The sequence below is a fragment of the Rutidosis leptorrhynchoides genome, chromosome 4 (genome assembly GCF_046630445.1).
Source record: "Rutidosis leptorrhynchoides isolate AG116_Rl617_1_P2 chromosome 4, CSIRO_AGI_Rlap_v1, whole genome shotgun sequence".
NCBI classification, from domain to species: Eukaryota; Viridiplantae; Streptophyta; class Magnoliopsida; order Asterales; family Asteraceae; genus Rutidosis; species Rutidosis leptorrhynchoides.
The window spans coordinates 524,088,716-524,110,116 of record NC_092336.1 but is presented as its reverse complement, the minus strand read 5'-3'; the positions used below and the strand labels follow the sequence as shown (position 1 = coordinate 524,110,116).

Genomic DNA, 21,401 nt, shown 5'->3' with positions numbered 1-21,401 from the left:
TATTATTTCTCAGTCCCAAATTGATAGTTCTGTTTTTTTTAACTGTCTTAAGTTAATAGTTCACTTTCTAGAAAAAAATAATAAACTAAAGTTCTTTTATACCTTATTATATTATGTATATAAAATAAAAGGATAGATAAAATGTTGAGGGTTAAACTATAAATTAACAAAAACTCGGTCTAATATTGACATTTTTTAAAATTTTGTTTGTTTTGAAGCCTACTAGATTGGGATGGAAGGAGTATATATATATATATATATATATATATATATATATATATATATATATATATATATATATATATATATATATACTAGGTTTTTGAGCCCGTGCATTGCACGGGGGGTGTAAAAAACCGTACAAAAAATATAATTTGCAGTTCATATTGATATGTAAATAGCTATACTAAAAAAATAGAAAAAGTATAAAAATTATTTAAGAGCCCGTAGTGTTGACAAATATTAAAAGTTCTTTTGATTTTAAGAGCTTTAAGAGCTCGTGGTGTTGACAAATTTTAAAAATACTTTTGAGTTTAATAGCCCGTGGTGTTGACAAATTTTAAAAGTTGTATCGGGTGGTGTTAGTAACTTAATGTTTACAATTTTTTTTCTCACAAGTAACATCTTTTTAATTATATATAAATTATATACTACGTAATATTTAGAGAAAATATTAGTACATTAAAAATTTGTTATGGAACGTAACGTTAGTAAAGTCTAAGTTAAAATTATTATTTAAGAGTCCGTGATGTTAACAAATATTAAAAATTCTTTTGAATTTAAGAGCTTTAAAAGCTCGTGGTGTTGATTAAATAATTTTTAATTATATATAAATTATATACTACGTAATATATATAGAAAATATTAGTACATTAAAAATTTGTTATGGAACGTAATATTAGTAAAGTCTAAGTTAAAATTATTATTTAAGAGCCCGTGATGTTAACAAATATTAAAAATTCTTTTGAATTTAAGAACTTTAAAAGCTAGTGGTGTTGATTAAATAATTTCATTTTGACAACTATTTTAACTTTAATTGACAAACATGAGCCCGTAAAATAGTAATAATAATAATAATAATAATAATAATAATAATAATAATAATAATAATAATAATAATTAACAATTAAAAATTAATATTAATATTTACATTGATGATAATAATAATCTCTTTTATCTATGTTATAAAGGTTATATATAAACCAGCAACGTAAGGCCTCATTTGTCTTTGGATCTACGGTCCAACAAATATAAGATAAAAATATATCCATATCAGTCCGTATTTTATTGTTTATATATAGTAATATATATATATATATATATATATATATATATATATATATATATATATAATATATAGATACAAATATCCTAAAATAACTTTGAACTACAATTCAAAAAAAAATTTGGTTTATATATATATACTAGGTTTTTGAGCCCGTGCGTTGCACGGGTTTGTAAAAAACCGTGCAAAAAATGTAATTTGCAGTTCATATTGGCATGTAAATAGCGATACTACAAAAAAAGGAAAATTATAAGAATTATATCAGAGCCCGTGTTGACAATTTTAAAAAATTCTTTTAAGTTTAAGAGTCTGTGGTGTTGACAAAATTTAACAGCTTTTTTTTTTATTTTAAGAGCCCGTGGTATTGACAAATTTTAAAAATTCATTTGAGTTTAAAAGCTTGTGGCGTTGACAAATTTTAAAAGTGGTTTTATGTGGTGTTAGTAACTTAATGTTTTTTTAATTATATATAAATTATATACTACGTAATATTTACGGAAAATATGAGTATATTAAAAATTTGTAAAAAACCTTGCAAAAAATGTAAACTGTAGTTCATATTGGTATGTAAATAGCGATATTAAAAAAATAGGAAAAGTATAAGATTAATTTAAGAGCCCGTTACAAATTTTAAAATTTCTTTTGAGTTTAAGAGTCCGTGGTGTTGATAAATTTTAATATTCCTTTTGAGTTTAAGAGCCCGTGATGTTGACGAATTTTAAAAGTTTTTTTGTATATAAGAGCCTGTAGTGTTGACAATTTTTAAATCTGATTTTAGGTGGTGTTAGTAACTTAATGTCTGTAATTTTTTTCTTACCATTAATATCTTTTTAGTATATAAATTATATACTACCTAATATTTATAGTACATTGAAAATTTGTCATGGAACATTACATTAGTAAAGTATAAGTTATGTTATTTTAAAATTATTATATATAATTATTTTTAAAATATTATATTTTAAAAAATGCGATTTAATATTAATTAATTATCTTTTTACAAAAAACTTCGTGTAAATAAGTAAATGGCGATTAATTGTTATATCCAACACATAAAATTAATAATACTCCGTAGTTATTTATTTTACTAATAATTCAAGTGGGGTAAAACATAGTTAAGATATTGATAATAATTACTAATTTAAAATAATAATAAAAAATTATATTTGGAAATGTGGTGGTCGTGGGATATTGTTATTGTTATATATAATATATATAATATAATATAGATAGATATATAGATATAATATATAGATACAAATATCCTAAAATAACTTTCAATCACAATTCACAAAAAAAAAATTTAATTTATATATATATATATATATATATATATATATATATATATATATATATATATATATATATATATATATATATATATAGTGGTAGGATCAAGAGGGAAGTAACCATTGGGGGGAAGTGGGAGGAAGCAAATTTTTTTTTTTCGTTTTTTGAAAAAACTTTGTTCACGAACATTATAGATTGGATGAAAATATGAACATTTAATAAAGACACTTTGTGATAAATGTTTTTATTTTGGCGGGAAAACGCTCGAAGAAGTAATATATAACAATTATCGTGTTTTTCGAGCGTATTTTGAGGTTTTAGATATTAGGGTTTGAATATTAGGGTTTAGATATTAGGGTTTATAGGGTTTAGAAATTTAGGGTTTAGGGTTTAGATTTAGGGTTTAGATTTAGGATTTAGATTGAGTTTTTAACACGAACGGTTTAGAGTTTAGGGTTTAGGGTTTATGGAATAAACCCAAAACACCAAACCCTAAACCCTAAACTCTAAATCGGGCTAAATTTTACTTCACAAAACATGAAGAAGAAAAAACGTTAACATTCTTCACGAACAATATTATTTTGAATGTTATTTTTGTCGATCGTTTTTCCGCCAAAATAATAACATTCATCACGAAGTGTCTTTTCTAAATGTTCATGTTTTCATCCAATCTATAATGTTCGTGAACAAAGTTTTTTCAAAAAATGAATTTTTTTTTTTTTTTGCTTCCCCCCGCTTCTCCCCGATTGGTTACTTCCCCATTGATCCTGCCCCTATATATATATATATATATATATATATATATATATATATATATATATATATATATATATATATATATATATATATATATATATTCGTTTACTTTTTTCAATGTCAAAAATTTTATTAAAAACGCTCGTTAGCAAGGCGTTAAAAGAGAAATTACGAAGATTTTATGAGCCACAAGTTCAAATTTAAAACTGATGACCCATATGTTTGAGCCAATTAAAAATATAATATAACAACATCAAATAGATTACATTTACGAAATGAATACTCAATAAATATGATACTATTCGCCTATTCGGTACCTCCATACGACCCAAAGATGCTCATTAAAAATGTCACTCCTCGAACCCACTTATGAATCCGGACCATGAATTAAAACACATGCAACTCTAGTACTCTACCACAAGTCCGAGGTCAAGCTGGAACACCAGAAAAAATAAATGGGTCATTCAACTCTACCTCATGGTTAAAGATTGGACACGAGATATAATTAAGATCGAAGCCTTTTGAGGACAAGTTCCATTTAACAGGAAGTTTATCCAATTTAAATCTCTCATATATATATGTTGACCATCCTTGGAATAAAAGAGTATCAAGTAGTCACAATTTGAGAAGAATCAAGAAGTTCCTGAGCAATGAATTCTCGGGCACGTCTATATATATGAATAATCCATCCGAACACAAATCACATGTCCACTCCATAAGAAAGATAACGGTTGTATCTTTCGACTCCCAGATTCTGCCTTGACCAAACCCACCTCCGCTCGTCATTCATCCACTTGTCAGCAATAGCATCTTCTTTATTGACATCCAAGTGGTACAATCGATTGAAACTAGGCGCTAATGTGAAATTTCCACTCCACATGTCGGACCAAAATCGGACATCTCTTCCATTGCCCACTTCCATTCGGGTGGCATTAGAATGCAGCAAGTTTTCCTGCATGCTTTTGTTGCACGTTTTAACGATCGATGACCAAATGCTACTAACATACGTAACAATGTTGTTTGATATATTATCATGTATCGTTAATGTCATTTTGTTTAGACGTATATATTTTCTTTTGAAATATTACTACGTTACCCATCTCTAAAATATTACTACGTTACCTATTTACTAAAACTTCAAATTGAAGGGGCTATAATTATAGTGACATTATATGTTTAAGGACTCATGTTGTAACTATAGATAATGATACCAAATCTCTTAAAGGACGCCCACTCGCATAATGCATCGATCCAATCCAACTACCTTTTATGCAGACATTTCCCTATTTTACTTCTTCTTTACATATACAAACGAAAATTATAAATAAAGATAAACATAAGGTTAGCTGTACAAGATAATGACATTAACTTTCATAAACAATGGCAACGTCTTTATCATTTATAACCCCGTGAAAATGAAATCTGACAAACTAACAAAAAAATAATAATAAAAAAAAATAAAAAATTATGTCTATACCCCAATTAGAGGTGTTTGCTTAATGTGTTAATATCTTTTTTTTTTTTAATGGCGATTTTTTTGGTATCAGTAGATCATTTATTTCAACGACCCTCACCATGCACGTAACACACACGTTCGAGCGGAAACCCCAACCTGATCGACGATACCCGAGAACAGTGGCGGAAGCAGGATTTTTTTTCACCGGGGGCGAATATTTTTTTTTAAAACGTAGCAATTTTTTGGGCAAGATATGGAGTTTTTTGGGCAAAATTTGGATGTTTTTGAACAACGTTTGAAGGTTTTGTGGGGAAAAAAAATCCACCGGGGTCAAAGTCGATAATCCGAAATTGTTAGACTGAAAATTGCAAATCCACTGGGGGCGGGCGCCCCCCAATCCCCGATTGCCCCTACATAACACCGCCCCTGCCCGGGAACACATCTATTTGGGCGGTGGTCCGGGTAGAGGTCCGTGAACGAATCCGGTAAAACCTCCCTATAGGGTCAATATATACCACCAATATTGGTGTTCAATTTGTTTAAAGAAAATCATGCCGTCCTTGAGGATCGAACCCATGGCCTCTCTCTATCCCATGACACAAAGTACATGAGGAGAACCGTTGGAATAAGCCTGATGATAAAGTTTGGAATAGGTATTGAATTTGTTTATCTAGTGCTTAAAAAAGCACAAAACCAAAAACATGATTTAAATAAGTAAATCCTAAACATCCATTGGAGTTGTAGCTTGGCTTGAGGCTTGGAATTCTCTAGTAGAGAGTCACATTCAATCTCCATAGTCTAGAGGCCTTGCTTTTTGAAAAATAAATTGTCTTAACTCGAGTTAGAGGTGTTTGCTTAAAGTGTTAATATTTTTATTTTAAGATTCTTATTTCTTTTGAAATAAGCCTGATCATAATCATAAAGTTTAGAATAGATATTTAATTTGTTATCTAAGTGTTAAAAAAACACATAACCAAAGGGGTAGCTGGTTCAGGCGTAGGATCCTCTGGAGAGACTCAAGTTCAATCCTCATAGTCTACAACTTTGACTATAACTTTGAGGTCTTGCCAGTAGTCATTTATAGTCTTCCTAGGATTTTTTTTTTTTTTTTTTTTTTTTTTTTTTTTTTTTTTGAAAGGCAATGTTAGTGGTTAGCACACGAAGTTAATTCACGAAAATCCCCCCCCCCCCCCGAGACTCGAACCCTGGTCTCCTCGAACACCATGTTAACATAGTCTTCCTAGGATTAATCCACATGTTTCTAATAGTGTTTACCCGTTTGTTATTAGCCTTTAGTTTGTTACGCCACAAACTTGTCAACAGTGTTAACCTTTTCTTAACAAAAGTTTGCATGTAAGCGATAAAGGCACAATGTTTTAACTGTCATTCATGTTATAGGTAAGGGTACAATTGCAGTTTGTTTTTGCATTTTGGTCGATTTGAGTTATGTTTTGTTTACGAGAGATCAGAGTAAACTAACAAAAATCGAATTAAATAGGTTTAATGGGACGAAAATCGGCATCCAAAGTATAATCAAAGGCACTAAATCCTACTAAATCATTTTACTAGAAAAGGTTATGTTATAATTGTGATAACATAGTTAAGATTATGATATTTAACACACTACCTCATTTATTAGTCTGGTATTTGTCGATTCAGCCAACCTGGCATGTTTGTGACTGCAGACAGTGTATGATCATGACATTTTATCGAAAGACAACCCAATGAAAGATGCAGAATTTGATATTAACATTACATTTTTGAAGTGGATTAATTTGGTGCAACCAAAAATCATAGTTCTAAAATTGAGCCATTATTACAAACCACAAATAATCATAATCAATATTATTATCAAATGATGCAACACATGTAACAATCTATGTTTTCAGTTAAACAACAAAGACAGTCGAATTATCAGATTACATAGTTTGAAAAACACAATTATAATTAGATCAGTTCAGAGTCGTAGAGATAAAAATGGGTCGTAAAGAATGAAAAGAAAAGCCAATCACTCCATACATAAATCTAGTAACTAGTTGCTAATAACAATTACTAGCATTTAATCAGCCCTATTCGACGGAAACAACCTTCTTAAATCTAATATACCGGACTTATTTCCTCGATTTCTCCTAATACAGGTTAAACGAATCGACTATACCAAAGCTAGTGTTCTTTACAACAAAATAAATATACATATGTTTTATATATTACACGAAATAATCTTGAGATATAGTTGTATACCCAATTTTTGGTCCCTTTATTTCACTTAGTATGTGGCACATGACCAATTAAGGCTCTCTGTAGAAGATTGCCTAACAAGTAGCTATAAAACCTTGACTCATTGCTTGATTGACCGAAGCTCCCACTTGCCTTCACCATCAATCAACCGTAATTCCATCGAGTGGAATGGTATAAGAGCAGGACGCTGACAGGCAAGAAAAACGAGACAACTTCACTTAGCTCATTATTACAGAAAATAAATGTGTGTAACAAGTTGAGTTTACCTGTGATGATGTAATAACTGTGATGCCCATGTCACGTGCAAGCCTATAAAGGTGCTCTTCAACATCAACACTTGTGGCACTGAAAATGATTACACATAAAGACGAAAAAGATTAAAGAAAATGATAAAAGTCAGCAGTGAGGTTTATAACAAGCGTGGGAGTAAAACAATGAAAACTAATGTTTACTTACTTGGTGCATTCATCTAGGACACCAAACCGAGGCTTGTGGAAAAACAAACGAGCCTTGATAAAAATAAGAAATTATAATTTTGAGTATACGGACAAGTACATGTGATGATATGAAGATTAATAAAGATATAATGGTCAAGTGCGTGATAATATTACTCACCATGCCTAATCTCTGTTGTTCTCCTAGAGAAAGAATGTCTTCCCAGTTCTGACTAGCATCCCAGCTTCCTTCTCTGTCAAAAAGGTACGATAATTTCACGTTTTCTAGGATCGTTTTAAGATGCAGATCCATAATATTTGTGTCGCCATCCGTTTGCCCTGCAAAGATATTTAATGCATTAGCTTTGATTCACTAATAAAGCCCTTCAACAATTTTTCGTTTTCTATTCTAGATGAAGCAATAGTGTCAAATTGGGCTCCTTTCTTCTCAACCAAATAAATCAAACTTTGGCTAGCAGAATAACAGGTTGAAACTTGCCCAAGGTCTGTTTTAATGTATGCAACCACCTAAATCACATTATTCAAAGATTTACATTACTCATAATCAATGCACCAATTTATCAAAAAAGTTATAAAAAGACCAAACAAGTATTTGCAGGTGAACCTGACTAGTTCCAGTTCAACCCATGGTAAAAAATGATTCTTTTCAACCAGAATCAAGTCTTGACCAATACCCAATTTACTGCATGTCATGCAAGTGAAGGAAGAATAACTTTTTTACTAAAAACATGAACAAAGAAACAGAAGTTTGAAACACAAATTACCTTGTTGATACAAACTTAAGACCCTCTTTTCGGCTTGCTCGTGTGAGAGAGGATATATAATTTGGTCTCGTAATGTTCCAAGACAAGTATATGGCTTTTGAGGAATGTATAATATACCACAACCAGCTTCACCACCATCATTAACATTGTGAGAAGGTTTTACAAGTCGCCCATCAACGATGGGCCAAAGACCCCGGAGAGCCCTGAAGACTGAACTTTTACCACTGCCATTCGGACCTTCATTAATAAGTATGAGTAGTCAGATATATGTAAATTGTAGAACAAAGGTTATTAGTAGGAGTATTTAACAAGGCAAACTACGACCAGCAATATAAGAATAAAAGAACCAAGACACTGGCCAGTCTCAAACCGGTCTTGTACCAACTAACTGAATACCAACATCGTGTAATTAGACTTTAAACTGAATACAAACATGGTGTAATTAGAAGTTTGAAGAAATGTGCTAGAAAAACCTCTGTTCGGGTCCCAGTTGCAGACAATGCCTCATCAAGATCTGATTTTTGAAAGCATCCCGAAATGACAACTTTTTTTTTTTAACTCAAAAACCAAGAAATGAATTCAGTATATCAAGTACTGGGAAAGTCCCTGTTTGGTGCTTCAAATTCATGACGAGTGCTGATTGACTTTAACACTCCTCTATAATTAACGGATAAGATGGTGTAACTAACCCGTTAGAAGAAGGCTTTTCCCTGGCTCGATATCACATGTCAACTTTCTGGCTAATAATTTTTGGGTTGGTGTAATAATATCAACCTCCGTAAAAGATATACAATCGTCAGCTTCATTATGCATCTCATTGGACTGTGATGAAGTACAAACAACTTCATCTGTAGAATTATTAACATGATCAGCTTAAGTCCAAGAACTTCCAATAATTTCAAATATAATTCATGAAAATATTTATGTAATCAATATATTATGTAGTTATAGCAGAAAACTGTCGTGATTACTCTAACTCGCCCAAAAACACAGTTGTAAAGGTAAATGAAATAAAAGGGGTAATAGATTAGATTACTTGATTGCAAAAAAAAGTACTAACCAGATTGCGCAGCATCGAGAAACTCTTCGAGTTCGAAAATTCGATTAATACCACCAGAGAGCTCAATGAACTTCCTATGCAACTCCAAAATGTCACCAAAGGCCAAAAAGCTTTGGGATACAACCGATGCCAAGAACCGCAATGCATGTGCCAGGTCACCTGCCAGAATCAAGTTCAATTTGTAAGAACCAACTCATTACTCATGGACCAAAATTTATTCCTGGGTCAAATTGGATTATATTTTATGTCAATAAGTTGAACTGGTCAAATAAAAACTTAACAAAAAAGGTTCGGTTTAAAAGATTAGACCAGTTATATAGTCACCAAGAGTATTTCTAATGTACAGAACCACCTATATCGCCTTTAGACTATAACTGTGATATAGCCTAGTAATCATATTTCACATATAAAGAATTAATAAAAAAAATCCATCAAAAAATGTACAAAATAGTGCTCACTTGTCAATTTAAACCCTACTAACAACTTACCCTTTTTGGACCATTATTCAACCCACCCCATGTCACCCACATATTTATAAAAATAATTAAGATCATAAATTGTGGGATTGGGTATTGTTGTTGTAGTAGTAGTAATTAAGATCATAAATTGAATGTCACCTTGAGTGGAAGTCAATGAACGGTCAGCTTTGTGTTCCATGGCATATAACAAACTCAATCCCCAAGTAACATTATGAGGTAGCTGTTTCGTGACAAAGTCGTCCAGTACACCAAATAACCATTTCTTCCTTAAAAGTATTTTCGCATGAGCAAGAAGCTCATTGAATCTTGACTCAATCATCTGACAACATAAAGTGCATATTTAGTTTAAGTACCATAGGAAGATATTTTTTATCATAAACCTATTCAGTTACAAGTATTATAGTATCGCCTATTTTGTAACATCATGGAAATGCAATACAAATATGTAACGTTCCAATATAGTTGTTCAACATTCACAGTTAATAATAACTTGACATTTAGGGAGCTTCTTCAAATAAATGACAAAAAAATTAAATAATATGTACATAAGGAATTCACCTCATACAGCTTGAAGGTAAACGAGTAAATGGCAACCAGACATCAAGAACATTTGTGCACATATTTTGTTCCCTTACTTTCAACTACTCTTTTCTAACAATTCACCTTTCAAAACTTTTACACAATCACTTCAAAAATTATTTTTTGCACACCAAAAAGAAAATGGTTTTAGTACATATTTGAGGATTAAACTGAGCCAAAACAACAACAAAATTAGAACAGACAAAACCTAATGTGGGTTCAGTTTTACAACTCTACTGATACCTAACAATCACCGGGTATCAAAGAAAACACATTTTGAAAAAGAAGTTCTTTTGCATTGCTTGAATGTACTAGTGGTACAACTTGACATGGCCATTGCTTATACCCTTTGAACTTCAACTGGACCACAGATTGGCACAAACACTTAAGCACTCAAAATTCGGATACAAAAAGGAAAAAAATTACCGCTTTTTCTCGAGCACCACCGCCAAAGAAAGCAACAGATTCAGCATGGGTACGCAGTCTCTCGTGCATGAATCTGAGAAAGCAAAGAAAGATATGTCAAATTTATTTCAAAAAGCTCTAATGCTTTGCCCAAAGTGTAAAAAAAACCACAAACACTGACCTAAAACTCCCTTCGAGTTCTTGTTCCCGATTTCCTAGATCACCAAAATCTGGAGTGACACATCTTAAAAATCCTAAACCTAGTAACATATATGCATAGAGGATAGCAACACCACGGCGGCCTGTTAACATCTTCATTCTCCATGTGAACCTATAAAAGAATGATAATAAATATATAAATAATCAGGAAGAGATGTAAACTAGAAAATAAGACTTGAATCGTGTTCGAGAACAAGATCTTAGTAAAGCATAAAAATCACTAAGGTAATGATATCGATACACTTTTGATCGGTACAATTTCAGATATTTGTTTCTAACGGGTCAAATGAGTCAAGTGAGAAATGCAAGAAAACAGAAATGTATGATACGGATTGAAACACAAAAGACACCCAAAGGCAAACTAATAGTTAATGCATATAACCCTTCTATATACCTATATGCACAACAAGAATGATATTGTCATAATATACTTCCAGTAATCAGGGATAACAGAATAATTACTCATAATGATGTTAAAAAGGTAGTTGGCAAAAAGGCGTGCAAAGTCTACAGAAACTAAAAGAACGTGGAAAAACTCAAATGAATTGCCACATGGACTCACCATAGAATATCGACACTTGGCTTTACCATTCCTGTTACCAGACCGGACATATCAGTAGTTAATTTTTCAAGATCTTGTGTTATTCTCTGATCTGCATCAATACTAACTCCTGAAATGTGAAATACCTGCAACCAGAAATAATGAACATTTCATAACCTTACATCTCTTCTGCATCAAGGATTCGACAAGTTTTTAATTACTGTCATAACATTTTTTTTTAAGAGTTACTGTCATAACATTTATCTGTTTGTAATGTGTAATAACTTGAGCACAAAAGATAGCTGCATTAAAACCATGCTTAAAAGAAAAAAGTAGATCACGGTATGCCAAGCAAGTGACACGCTCTATAGTATCTGTTATCACACCTCGGTTTCAATTATGACAAAGAACTATGTGCCATAAAAGCTCGAACTTCTATATATATATATATATATATATATATATATATATATATATATATATATATATAGGCGAAAAGCAAAATGAAGAACACAGCTTCAACTCTTCAAAACTTGGACTCTGAATTAAAGACTTTACACTAATGAAACCCAAGGACCTTTTTTCCTATATACGCACATGTTTCAACTATTGCATGTGATTTATTTTGTATTGGTATCCCTCGCACATGCCATAAATTGACTTATCCACTTAAAAAAGAATTAATAAAATTATACATTAGGAGAATCAGTAAACCAAAAGGATAACGGAAGAAGTAAAACTTCACATCCAACCAATAGATGCTTAACTTGCACAATACATGCATTTGAGAATATACATCAGAAAATATAGTTAAAAGAGAACTATTTCCAATAAGTAACACAAAATCAAGTAGCTACATATCACCTTGTAATAGGCGTTCTTTCTCAAGTAATTCTTCAATAAGTGTGAAGTCAAGCGAATCCTCCATCCAAGTGCAAGCCTGGAAGTCAAGTGCCTTCGCCAAACAATTACAAACAAAAATAATCAGATATTGATTACTAAAAATATTATGTACATCATATCTTGTTACTGTTTTGAGGATGATCCTAAAATACCTCAATGAAGGTGCGACGAATGAAGAGGCAGCACTTTGGAGGACACTAACACCTATCAAACGTAAAAAGGCTGCTTTATCCTGCTCCAAAACATACTTTACAGTTGTTCCTGTGAACGATCAGAATAAGATAAAAATATTCATGAACAAATGAAGCAATGCCAATTCTGAAAAATGGAAAAATTACAAGGAGTAATTATACCATTCAAAGAAGCTATACGATCCGATATAAAAGTTCTAGAAATTACAAGAACTGCAACAGCAAGAAGTTGTGCTCCTTGCTTATCAAGTACAGTAGGAACCTAAATTCAAAATTACAAAGCTCAGAACATCTAAGAAGTCACATACATCTGATAAATTTAGATATATCATATACTATGTACATATTTACACGAGAAGATTCCTTAGAATTATTCCAGTTAACCAAATAACCAATTGAACTATATTATTGTATTTTGTCATTGCACAGAAACTTGACACGTTAAAAATAAAATATACTTCCATTATTGAAGAGAGCTAAGTTTCTAGATTTTTCAGGACAAACTTAAAGTGTATGTAACTATGTATAAAGTATAAGTTGCACAAAGCAAGAGTAATTATAGCACAAATCCATAAAAAAATTATAAAATAAAAAGGAGGCATTTATAATTAGGATTGTACATATCATCTAGAGAGTTCGAAACAAAAACAGAAGGAAAACTTCAAAGTAGGTCACACTTACCAGTACTTTAAACATGGCAGCTATTCTTAACGGCAATACACGGGGATCAGTTTGCAGTTGTGGCACAACAGGCAAAGATAAAATATCGTCCTCGGATGGGGACGCAGCTATTAACTCTGAGAAATACGACTGGGACTTGGAACCAGAAAAGGCGGAGTCCTGCAGATACAGTAAACCCACAAAGTTTGAGGCATGTTGCACCAGATCTTATAGGTAACAAGATGGGTGAATCGGGTGAGTTAGTGACATGTCATCACGGGCCAGGGTTAGAACGGGGCCAATTCTAATACAGGTCAAAATAAATTTGGTTGGGTTGGCCCGCAAACACTTGTTTGTCCATGTTAGTTTTTTATTGTAATAGTTTGGTTTCTTACACATGAAGTGTGTTAGTTATTATTATTACGAAACCAAAATACTACAATAATTATCTAACTTGATGAGTGGAACGATATAAGAGGTTATATGCCCCGTTCACTCATTTAACCTGTTTAAGATAAGACACAGACCAAATCGACACATTCAAAAGTTAATGGGTTGAATTTTCCATATCCACTAGACCTGTTAGATAATAATTTTAAAAAACGAAATCTGTAAAAGAACTAAAAGATAAATGCAAACAAGATATCGAATCTACAGACATTTCTGGTATTTTCAAATGCACGTTGAACTGCCATTGCATCACTTTGACGTTCTGATTCAGATGACTTCAATCTAGGAGATCCTGCATCAATATTACTACGAACTCGGGAATTGTCCCTGTACATTAATTATATAACATAATAAGGACGCAATTATTATACAATCCCCGGAACTGCAATAAACATAAATATTAAACATTCAAATTCAAAAGAAGGCACCTTTTGTCATTAACTCTCCAACCCCCTTCCCCATCCAACGACAGTACCACATCATGGAAAGCAACAAGAGCAGGTCGGTGAGATATAGTGATGCACGATGTTCCCATTGCACGGACTTTAGCACAAAAGCGTTCTTCCATATCAGTAGTAACTGCACTTGTGCATTCATCAAGAATTGCAAATCTTGGTTTGTGATAAAAAAGCCTTGCCATTCCCAATCTTTGTTGTTCCCCAAGAGACAACTCTTCCCCCCAATTAATCTCTTTTTCAGCGGGGTAACGATTTAATAAATACTCTAGGTCAACCTGTTAGGATGGAAAACAAAGCGCACTCACATAGTCAAGTCATAAGACAATAAAAAAGAAATTGTAAATCGACCCGTCAGTTGTGAATGGGTTGATAAATTGTATCCATAATGAGTTGAATAAATCAAATCAAAAATAGTTTAGGAATAAAGTCAAACATGTCAAAATTTGACAGTTGGCCAACATATGTTTAACTAGTGCACAAAAATTTATTTGAAATCCAACTATAAAGCTATGCTGATTACATTCAACACACTAACTGTGCTAAAAAGGGAAAATAGGGCACGTCGCATTGACCCGAACCTCTAAAAAACAGTAAAGAATTAAAGATACTTTGAACTGAGAAATAGCATTAGACAAAAGTTCTTACGTTTTTCAGAAGCTCGACCATTTCGCTGTGAGAGAGAGGCTCAGCTTCTTGATCTGTTGTTAGAGGATATATCAACTGGTCACGTAGTGTCCCTACAGCTGTATACGGACGTTGCGGAACATAAAAAATCTCTTTATTGAGATCTGAACCAACCCCAGGTTTCACGATATGTCCAGACACCAAAGGCCATAAGCCTCCCAAAACTCTGAACAGTGAGCTTTTGCCACTACCATTTGGTCCTGCATTAAGGTCATGCAACGTAAGAGGCTACTGTTCAAATGTCCAGGCTTAGTTACAGGTAAATGGCACATAGGAGTTCAAATTGTAAGAAACATTGCCCTTTTCTTGCAAGTACAATGATCAACGTGAACCTTTAAAGAAAAATAAAGAAAACCTAAAATATATTATTAAAAATTCGTAATAAATAGCTTAAGAATAATTGCTTCGTACAAAAATCCAATGTGATCAACTACAATTGATGCTCAGTGAATTTTTTTTTTTTTTGCGGAAAGTTGATATTTCTGTTTATGGAAAACATGAAATCAATAGTCAACAAGAACAATACTGTAGAAATAGAGGTTCCAGACAAATAAGCATAGTAGGTACCTGTGATTAAAAGATTAGTTCCTGATTCGACCTTTAAAGTCAAGTCTTCCACCAATACATTACCACTTGGAGTAACCACCTGAAATTTTTTAATTAGTTTTGAAAGCATATAAAAAACTTATAATCAAAATTAGGAGCAAATATTCTGATACCTTGACTCCGTTAAACTCTATGTAGTCTGCTTGAGTTATATAATTCTTACTCCCTCTTCTTTGTAGAGATGGTACATCTTTTGGACTTAACTCTCTAGATATAGCCATAAGCTCATGTATACGATCCGCATAGCCACTGATAATTAGCAAAAAGAAAGAATAGCGTAAAATGACTTGCTTAAGAGTTTCTCTCTTTCCTACTGAATTATTAAAGTAAGGATATTTTTTCAGCTCTTTAATACATAATCATGACAAGTCAATCAAACATACACATTATCGAGCATAAAAAGAGATGACATGAAATCGCAAAACATATAACAACATATAGAATTATAGAGCCAATTTCAATGAGAGTTGCATAGCATATAATCATCATCATCTCTCTCTATCTATCAATATCTAGATTATGTGCTGTGGTCAAGGACTGAAAGAGCCAAAGGTCTTCATGATTCAAATGCTAGGTGCTGACTTGGTTTTAGATGATATATGCTAGATTGATTAGTGATCTATGGACACCTTGAATGACACAACATATGACCGTTTGACAAGAAAGTTATACTGACAGAAACTAGAAATCTTATTAACAATTTGGTAACGCGGCAGAGATTACTTCGTCAGATGTTCCGATTCAACCTTTGTGGGTAAACAGAATCATCAACAGGTAGGGAATTAGCAATCAACACTTTTCAAGGTTTACCCTTTGACATTTGAAATCATACACATGAAGTTTACAATGTCTAAACATTCATACCTAAAGTTATTTTGCTTGAACATTACATGTAAAAAAATGGCAATAATCAGTTTATATGGGTAGTAAGTAATATAAATCAGTTACCTTAGACGATTTAACCGTCTAGAACTTATGGAGAGAGTTCCCAAGGACTGAAATAATGAAATTATTACACTAGTATGATATCTGAGATTGCTCAACATTTCTGCCCGTCCTAATGTTGAAGTGTCAGGTCTTAAAGTCCCCGAGAAGAACGGCTCTATGATTAATATAACAGCAACAGTGGCTCCAAGATACTTCAATAAGAAATCTTGAACCATGCCAAACCACCAATGGTCATGTTGGACAACTTTTAAATGCCTAACAAGTGCCTTGAACTTCTGCTGGATATGGGATTCTTCCCTATTTTCACCCCCATAAAATGCTATGCTTTCGGCATGAGTCCTTAATCTCGAGTGAAGTTGTCGATATTCACCTTCAAGTTGTTGTTCTTTAGACATCAATTTACCAAATGAAGGAGAGAAGTTTCGGATAGTGCCACCTGCTCCTAGCACATAAGCCTGAAGGTACTATTAGATACTGAGATAGCAAGTCACTGTTAAAAGTATGCATGATAATGATTATACTACACTATACGCAACCCCACATATAGTTGAAGAAACCAGTTGACAACACAAAATCTTGTCCCCCAGCCAAATCGGTGATTTCCGTCCTTTACAACTGAATGGGCCAATTCATATTATGTGTAGCCTAAATAGTAATATATAGAAAAATTACCCAATGAAAACAGATCAAACATATTGAAAGTTGCCAAAGTGAAATTTTTTATATAAAATAATATTTGTAACCATGTTTAGTAGACTAAATATATATCAAGATTCTAAAACTTTTCAAGTGAAGTAATTCAGTGCAACTCAGCCAGAACCGACCCATTTCAACGCATACAAATATCACCCACTTGGCCCCTACCAGTTATATACCCAATACTCCAACCTGGACTGAGGCTGGACATTAGAAGACACCTACATATACGACTCATGTTATACAGGCTGGTGAAAGATCATGAAGACATCCTCAATCCTCAATCCTATTTATAGATAAGTATGAAAGCTGAGAATTACCAATATCCAAACTATATACTTAGGACTGGCATAAGAACACAGGCGCCAAGAATATAGCAGGCCATCAATAACTGCAGTAAGATCTTCCTGTACAAGATCACTCAATTCTGAGCAGAACTTCGGTACATCACTAGCAATTCTTTGCTCGGGATTAGTTATCCGGCCATCAACATGGGACATTTTGTAATATATCATATTCTGAAATACAAACAAACAATTGGCAGTTAGGGAACATGACATAATGAGAAGACTAATAATGATAATAATAATTATTATTATTATAACTATAATTATAATTATAATTATTATAATTATTGTTATAATAGCAGCAGCAGCTGCAGCAAACCTGAAAATATTGTGCATGAATAAGCTTTGTAAGTATTTTCCTGAACCTCAAGCTTAAGGTCCCTGTTATGTACTTGGATGTAGAATACAAGGCCGATTGAACAAAACATAAGGTAATGTTTTCAATAATCAGCTGAACGAAGGTCGGCACTCGTCGAAGAAAAGCAGCGCGAAACAAGAACCCTTGAACTTTTGCTAATCTATTGCTCACAGCAGTTCGTAATACCTGAATAAAAGGCAATAAAAAATGAAAGCCACAGATGGCTAATAACCATACAAGATTAAATCTAATGCTTCAAATTTTAAGGAACCCAAGTGCTTTACAAAAATCTGACATAAAACAGGAATAGAGTCACCAATGATACTATTTTACATATTCCCCTCTTGAATATATGATAACAAAAAAGTCAAAGTAATAGAAGATATCTTCAGTATAATTAAGTGATAATTACTATGCTGCGTGCCTAAAATAAGTTTCATAACAGAAGGTACATGCACCTTGTCATCAATGTATACCATTATATATAGATATATGCATAATGTAAGAACAAATTTCTCCACGGGTAGAGTAATAATGAAATGATAAGATCAGACATGAAAAGATCCAAGGCTCAATCAAAATTTGCTAACACTATTCAGCATTTCAACTGTGATTCACACACCACAATATCAAACAAATTTTACAGTAGAAGTGAAAAGATATGGTCGAACCCAAAGAACTTTTTTCATTAATGACCATAAATCATAAAATTATTTCTTGGTTCAGCTGTTGATTTAAGATTCCTCAGGGTCTATATTCAATCAAAATATTTCAGCGCCAATACAGATTAAATTTTTGTCATGCCCAGCCTTGTAATAGAACAGAGGCTACAGAGCATAAATTAAGCTCACCAAATTGTAATATATGCATCCAAAGAACCGGTAAGAATATAATATGCGTTGTCGTTGCAACTGACGTCTTTTTATTAAGGTAAATGGCAATGGGCACAAAAGGGTATCCAACTTAATCAAAATGTCTCATTTCCATTATCAACTCTTTTTGTCAATAGAAGTTTGAGTTACCATAAAAGAAGGGGGGCAGTTTAACATTGTCTTGGAAACTTAAGACATTTAAGTTTTTTGAATGTTTCCAAAGCGATATGTGGTGTAGTGATGCTTCAAAATATATGAAGTCCTCTTTTAATGGTAGAAAGCAGAAAAATGCAGTCCCACAACCGTCCAAAATGCATTATTTGGTGTTGTGATGCTTCAAAAGGTAATATAAACCCTTTTTGGTAATAAAAAAACCTTGTGATAACTTAAACTGATCCAAAAATAAAAGAAGCAGTGTTTTGGAAATGTGAAATTTGGTAAAGTTGATAACTTATTATGGCATTAACCTTTTATAAACAAAACAATCAGCTTCTTGATCAATAAACAAGATTAAGACTATGCATAAAAGGAAGTAAGATAAGAGAAAAAAATTACAAAATTGATTAGGTCAAGTAGAGGAGGTAAAATGGGATGGTCCGTTGACGAGTACAACAGAACAGGTAAGTTTAGATACAGGTCGGGTTACCCCATAAGCTTTTTGCCCAGAACAGCAAGTCTTTCATTAGAAAGCTATGGTGTCATGTGATCACAAGAAAACTATAAAACTTCAAAAATAATCTGGTGTTTGTACTAGAATGACTAGAGAGAATTTAGCATTGAAAAGTAGACTTTGCATAACTTTCAAATGACTTCCATAATCGGCCCCTTTGCTACTAAAGCAACTATTTTCAATTGCTCCTTTAACCGGTTAGAGATAAAGCATAAAAATGATCAACCAATCATAAATAACTGGTTTAGAATCATCACCAATAATATCAAGGAGCACTAAACAGAGGATAACAAACAATGCAGCATGCACATTTAGATGGATGTTGATTAAAGAAAAGCATTACCACAGTGGCCAAAAGTGCTAAAAGGTCCCTTGCTCCCAATTTGCCCATATGGGATAAGAGAATGGCAGCCAGAACCTGGAGCGATTTTAATCCTTTCTTTTGCGTACTTTTTTTTATAACAGAATTATTTCTGACATCCATATCTGCTCGTTCATTGTCGTCTCCCAATCCATTGTATTGATGACTCGTTCCGTTGGACCTTTTTACTCTACTCTGTGATTGCATGTATGCAGCAGTCCCACCAGCAACTATAATGCCAGTGGCCAGCAATAGTGTTTTTCTACACCAATGTACAGAATAAATAAATAAAAAAGATTTAAGATGATATGAAAAGCATTAAAATACCATTTACAACACTTTCATTCAAAAACACTTATACAAATTACGGTATCCCATCAAAGTATATATTGAGATTCATTAATGACAAGTTTGCTACCTTCCTAGCAAAGAAAAATCCTTATTTAAACGAGCGTTTTACATTATTCAAGAAAGCAAAGCTAAAATGTAAATGTATAAGATACCAAAATACAAATTATCGCCATTCTATAATAGCAGAAGTTGTATGAATGGGTGCATCTATAGTCTATACTAATTCAAATGAGATCAACCGTTAAGATGTTTGTGGTAAACACTGAAATGCTTCTATTTACTAATTAGATCCTCAATAATTACCTGATCAGGCATAATCTCAAGCAAGGATAGGGTGTATTTGGTTTGAGGTTTTTTGAATGAAAAAATTGGGTATGAAAGTAACTGTTGGTGTTTGTTTTAAAGGAACTAGTATGTATAAGCACAATATGTCTGCAACCTACATTCACCAGTCACTACTACCATATATGAATCTCAAATCTCAATTCAGTGAATACTAAAAAAATTAATAAACAAAATAGAAGAATGATCCAAATACAATTGCAGTGATTTGGCTTATATTATGCAATACTCAAATAACACGCAATCAATATTTTAGTCATATATGAAACACAAACAGTCAATTAAACTAGTCACAACAAATTAAAACTGTTAAAACCCTAAAAAAAACCTGCGACTGGACGAAAACAAGCTCCGGCCTCGTTCCGTTAACTGTAATAACTGAAGAGAAGTCATAGCTACAGTTCAAATCCACAAATTGATGATAGTAGCAATGACGTCAGCCAATCGCTAAAACCTAAACCTGGAATTAGGGTTCGTTAGAATCAATATCAATATAAACTTAGAAAGGTACAGTAAAACAACAGTGAACAGAATCATAATTAAACAAACATTTAATTAAATAAGTTAAAAAAAATGAACGCAATAAGATGATCGTACTAATCGATTTTGATTAAATAATTGAAGTATAAGCATCAAGAGTGAGTTATGAATTTTGATCGAGAGCTGAAAAAAAAAAAAAAAAAATAGATTTATATGTGTGTGTACTAGATATGGATGCGATGGTGGATTGGTGGTTTAAGGGGTGTGTTTGGATCGGTGGTTTTGGCAGGTACAGGAAAAAGCAGCCAAGCCAAAATGAAAGAGAGGGGGGTACTTACTAGTTACATGCACCCTTTTCAAGGAGAAATGGTTTTTTCAGTTTATCCTTTTTTCATGGGTTTACAAACCAACCAAATAGGTATGTTTGGTTCAATGGAAATATCAATATCAATCAATATCAATATCAAATCATTTAATCAAATAAATAATACACTAGT

General features: G+C 32.6%; 1 protein-coding gene across 1 annotated transcript; it reads right to left on the bottom strand.

Moving 5' to 3' along the window:
• Positions 1–6,779: 6,779 nt before the first annotated feature.
• LOC139839594 (ABC transporter D family member 1) lies at positions 6,780–21,196 on the bottom strand. The gene is made up of 26 exons (XM_071829697.1): positions 21,022–21,196; positions 20,753–20,884; positions 19,714–19,993; positions 17,790–18,014; positions 17,444–17,641; positions 16,428–16,882; positions 15,593–15,728; positions 15,441–15,519; positions 14,835–15,073; positions 14,160–14,464; positions 13,941–14,058; positions 13,303–13,461; positions 12,784–12,883; positions 12,583–12,691; positions 12,392–12,482; positions 11,549–11,673; positions 10,949–11,098; positions 10,789–10,861; positions 9,922–10,102; positions 9,305–9,463; positions 8,934–9,092; positions 8,245–8,481; positions 7,641–7,798; positions 7,482–7,534; positions 7,292–7,370; positions 6,780–7,212 (listed from the first exon to the last, which is right to left on the bottom strand). The coding sequence occupies exons 2-26, from the start codon at positions 20,815–20,817 to the stop codon at positions 7,126–7,128; spliced, it is 4,020 nt and encodes a 1,339-aa protein (XP_071685798.1). The 5' UTR covers positions 20,818–20,884; positions 21,022–21,196; the 3' UTR covers positions 6,780–7,125.
• Between the last annotated feature and the right edge of the window lie 205 nt (positions 21,197–21,401).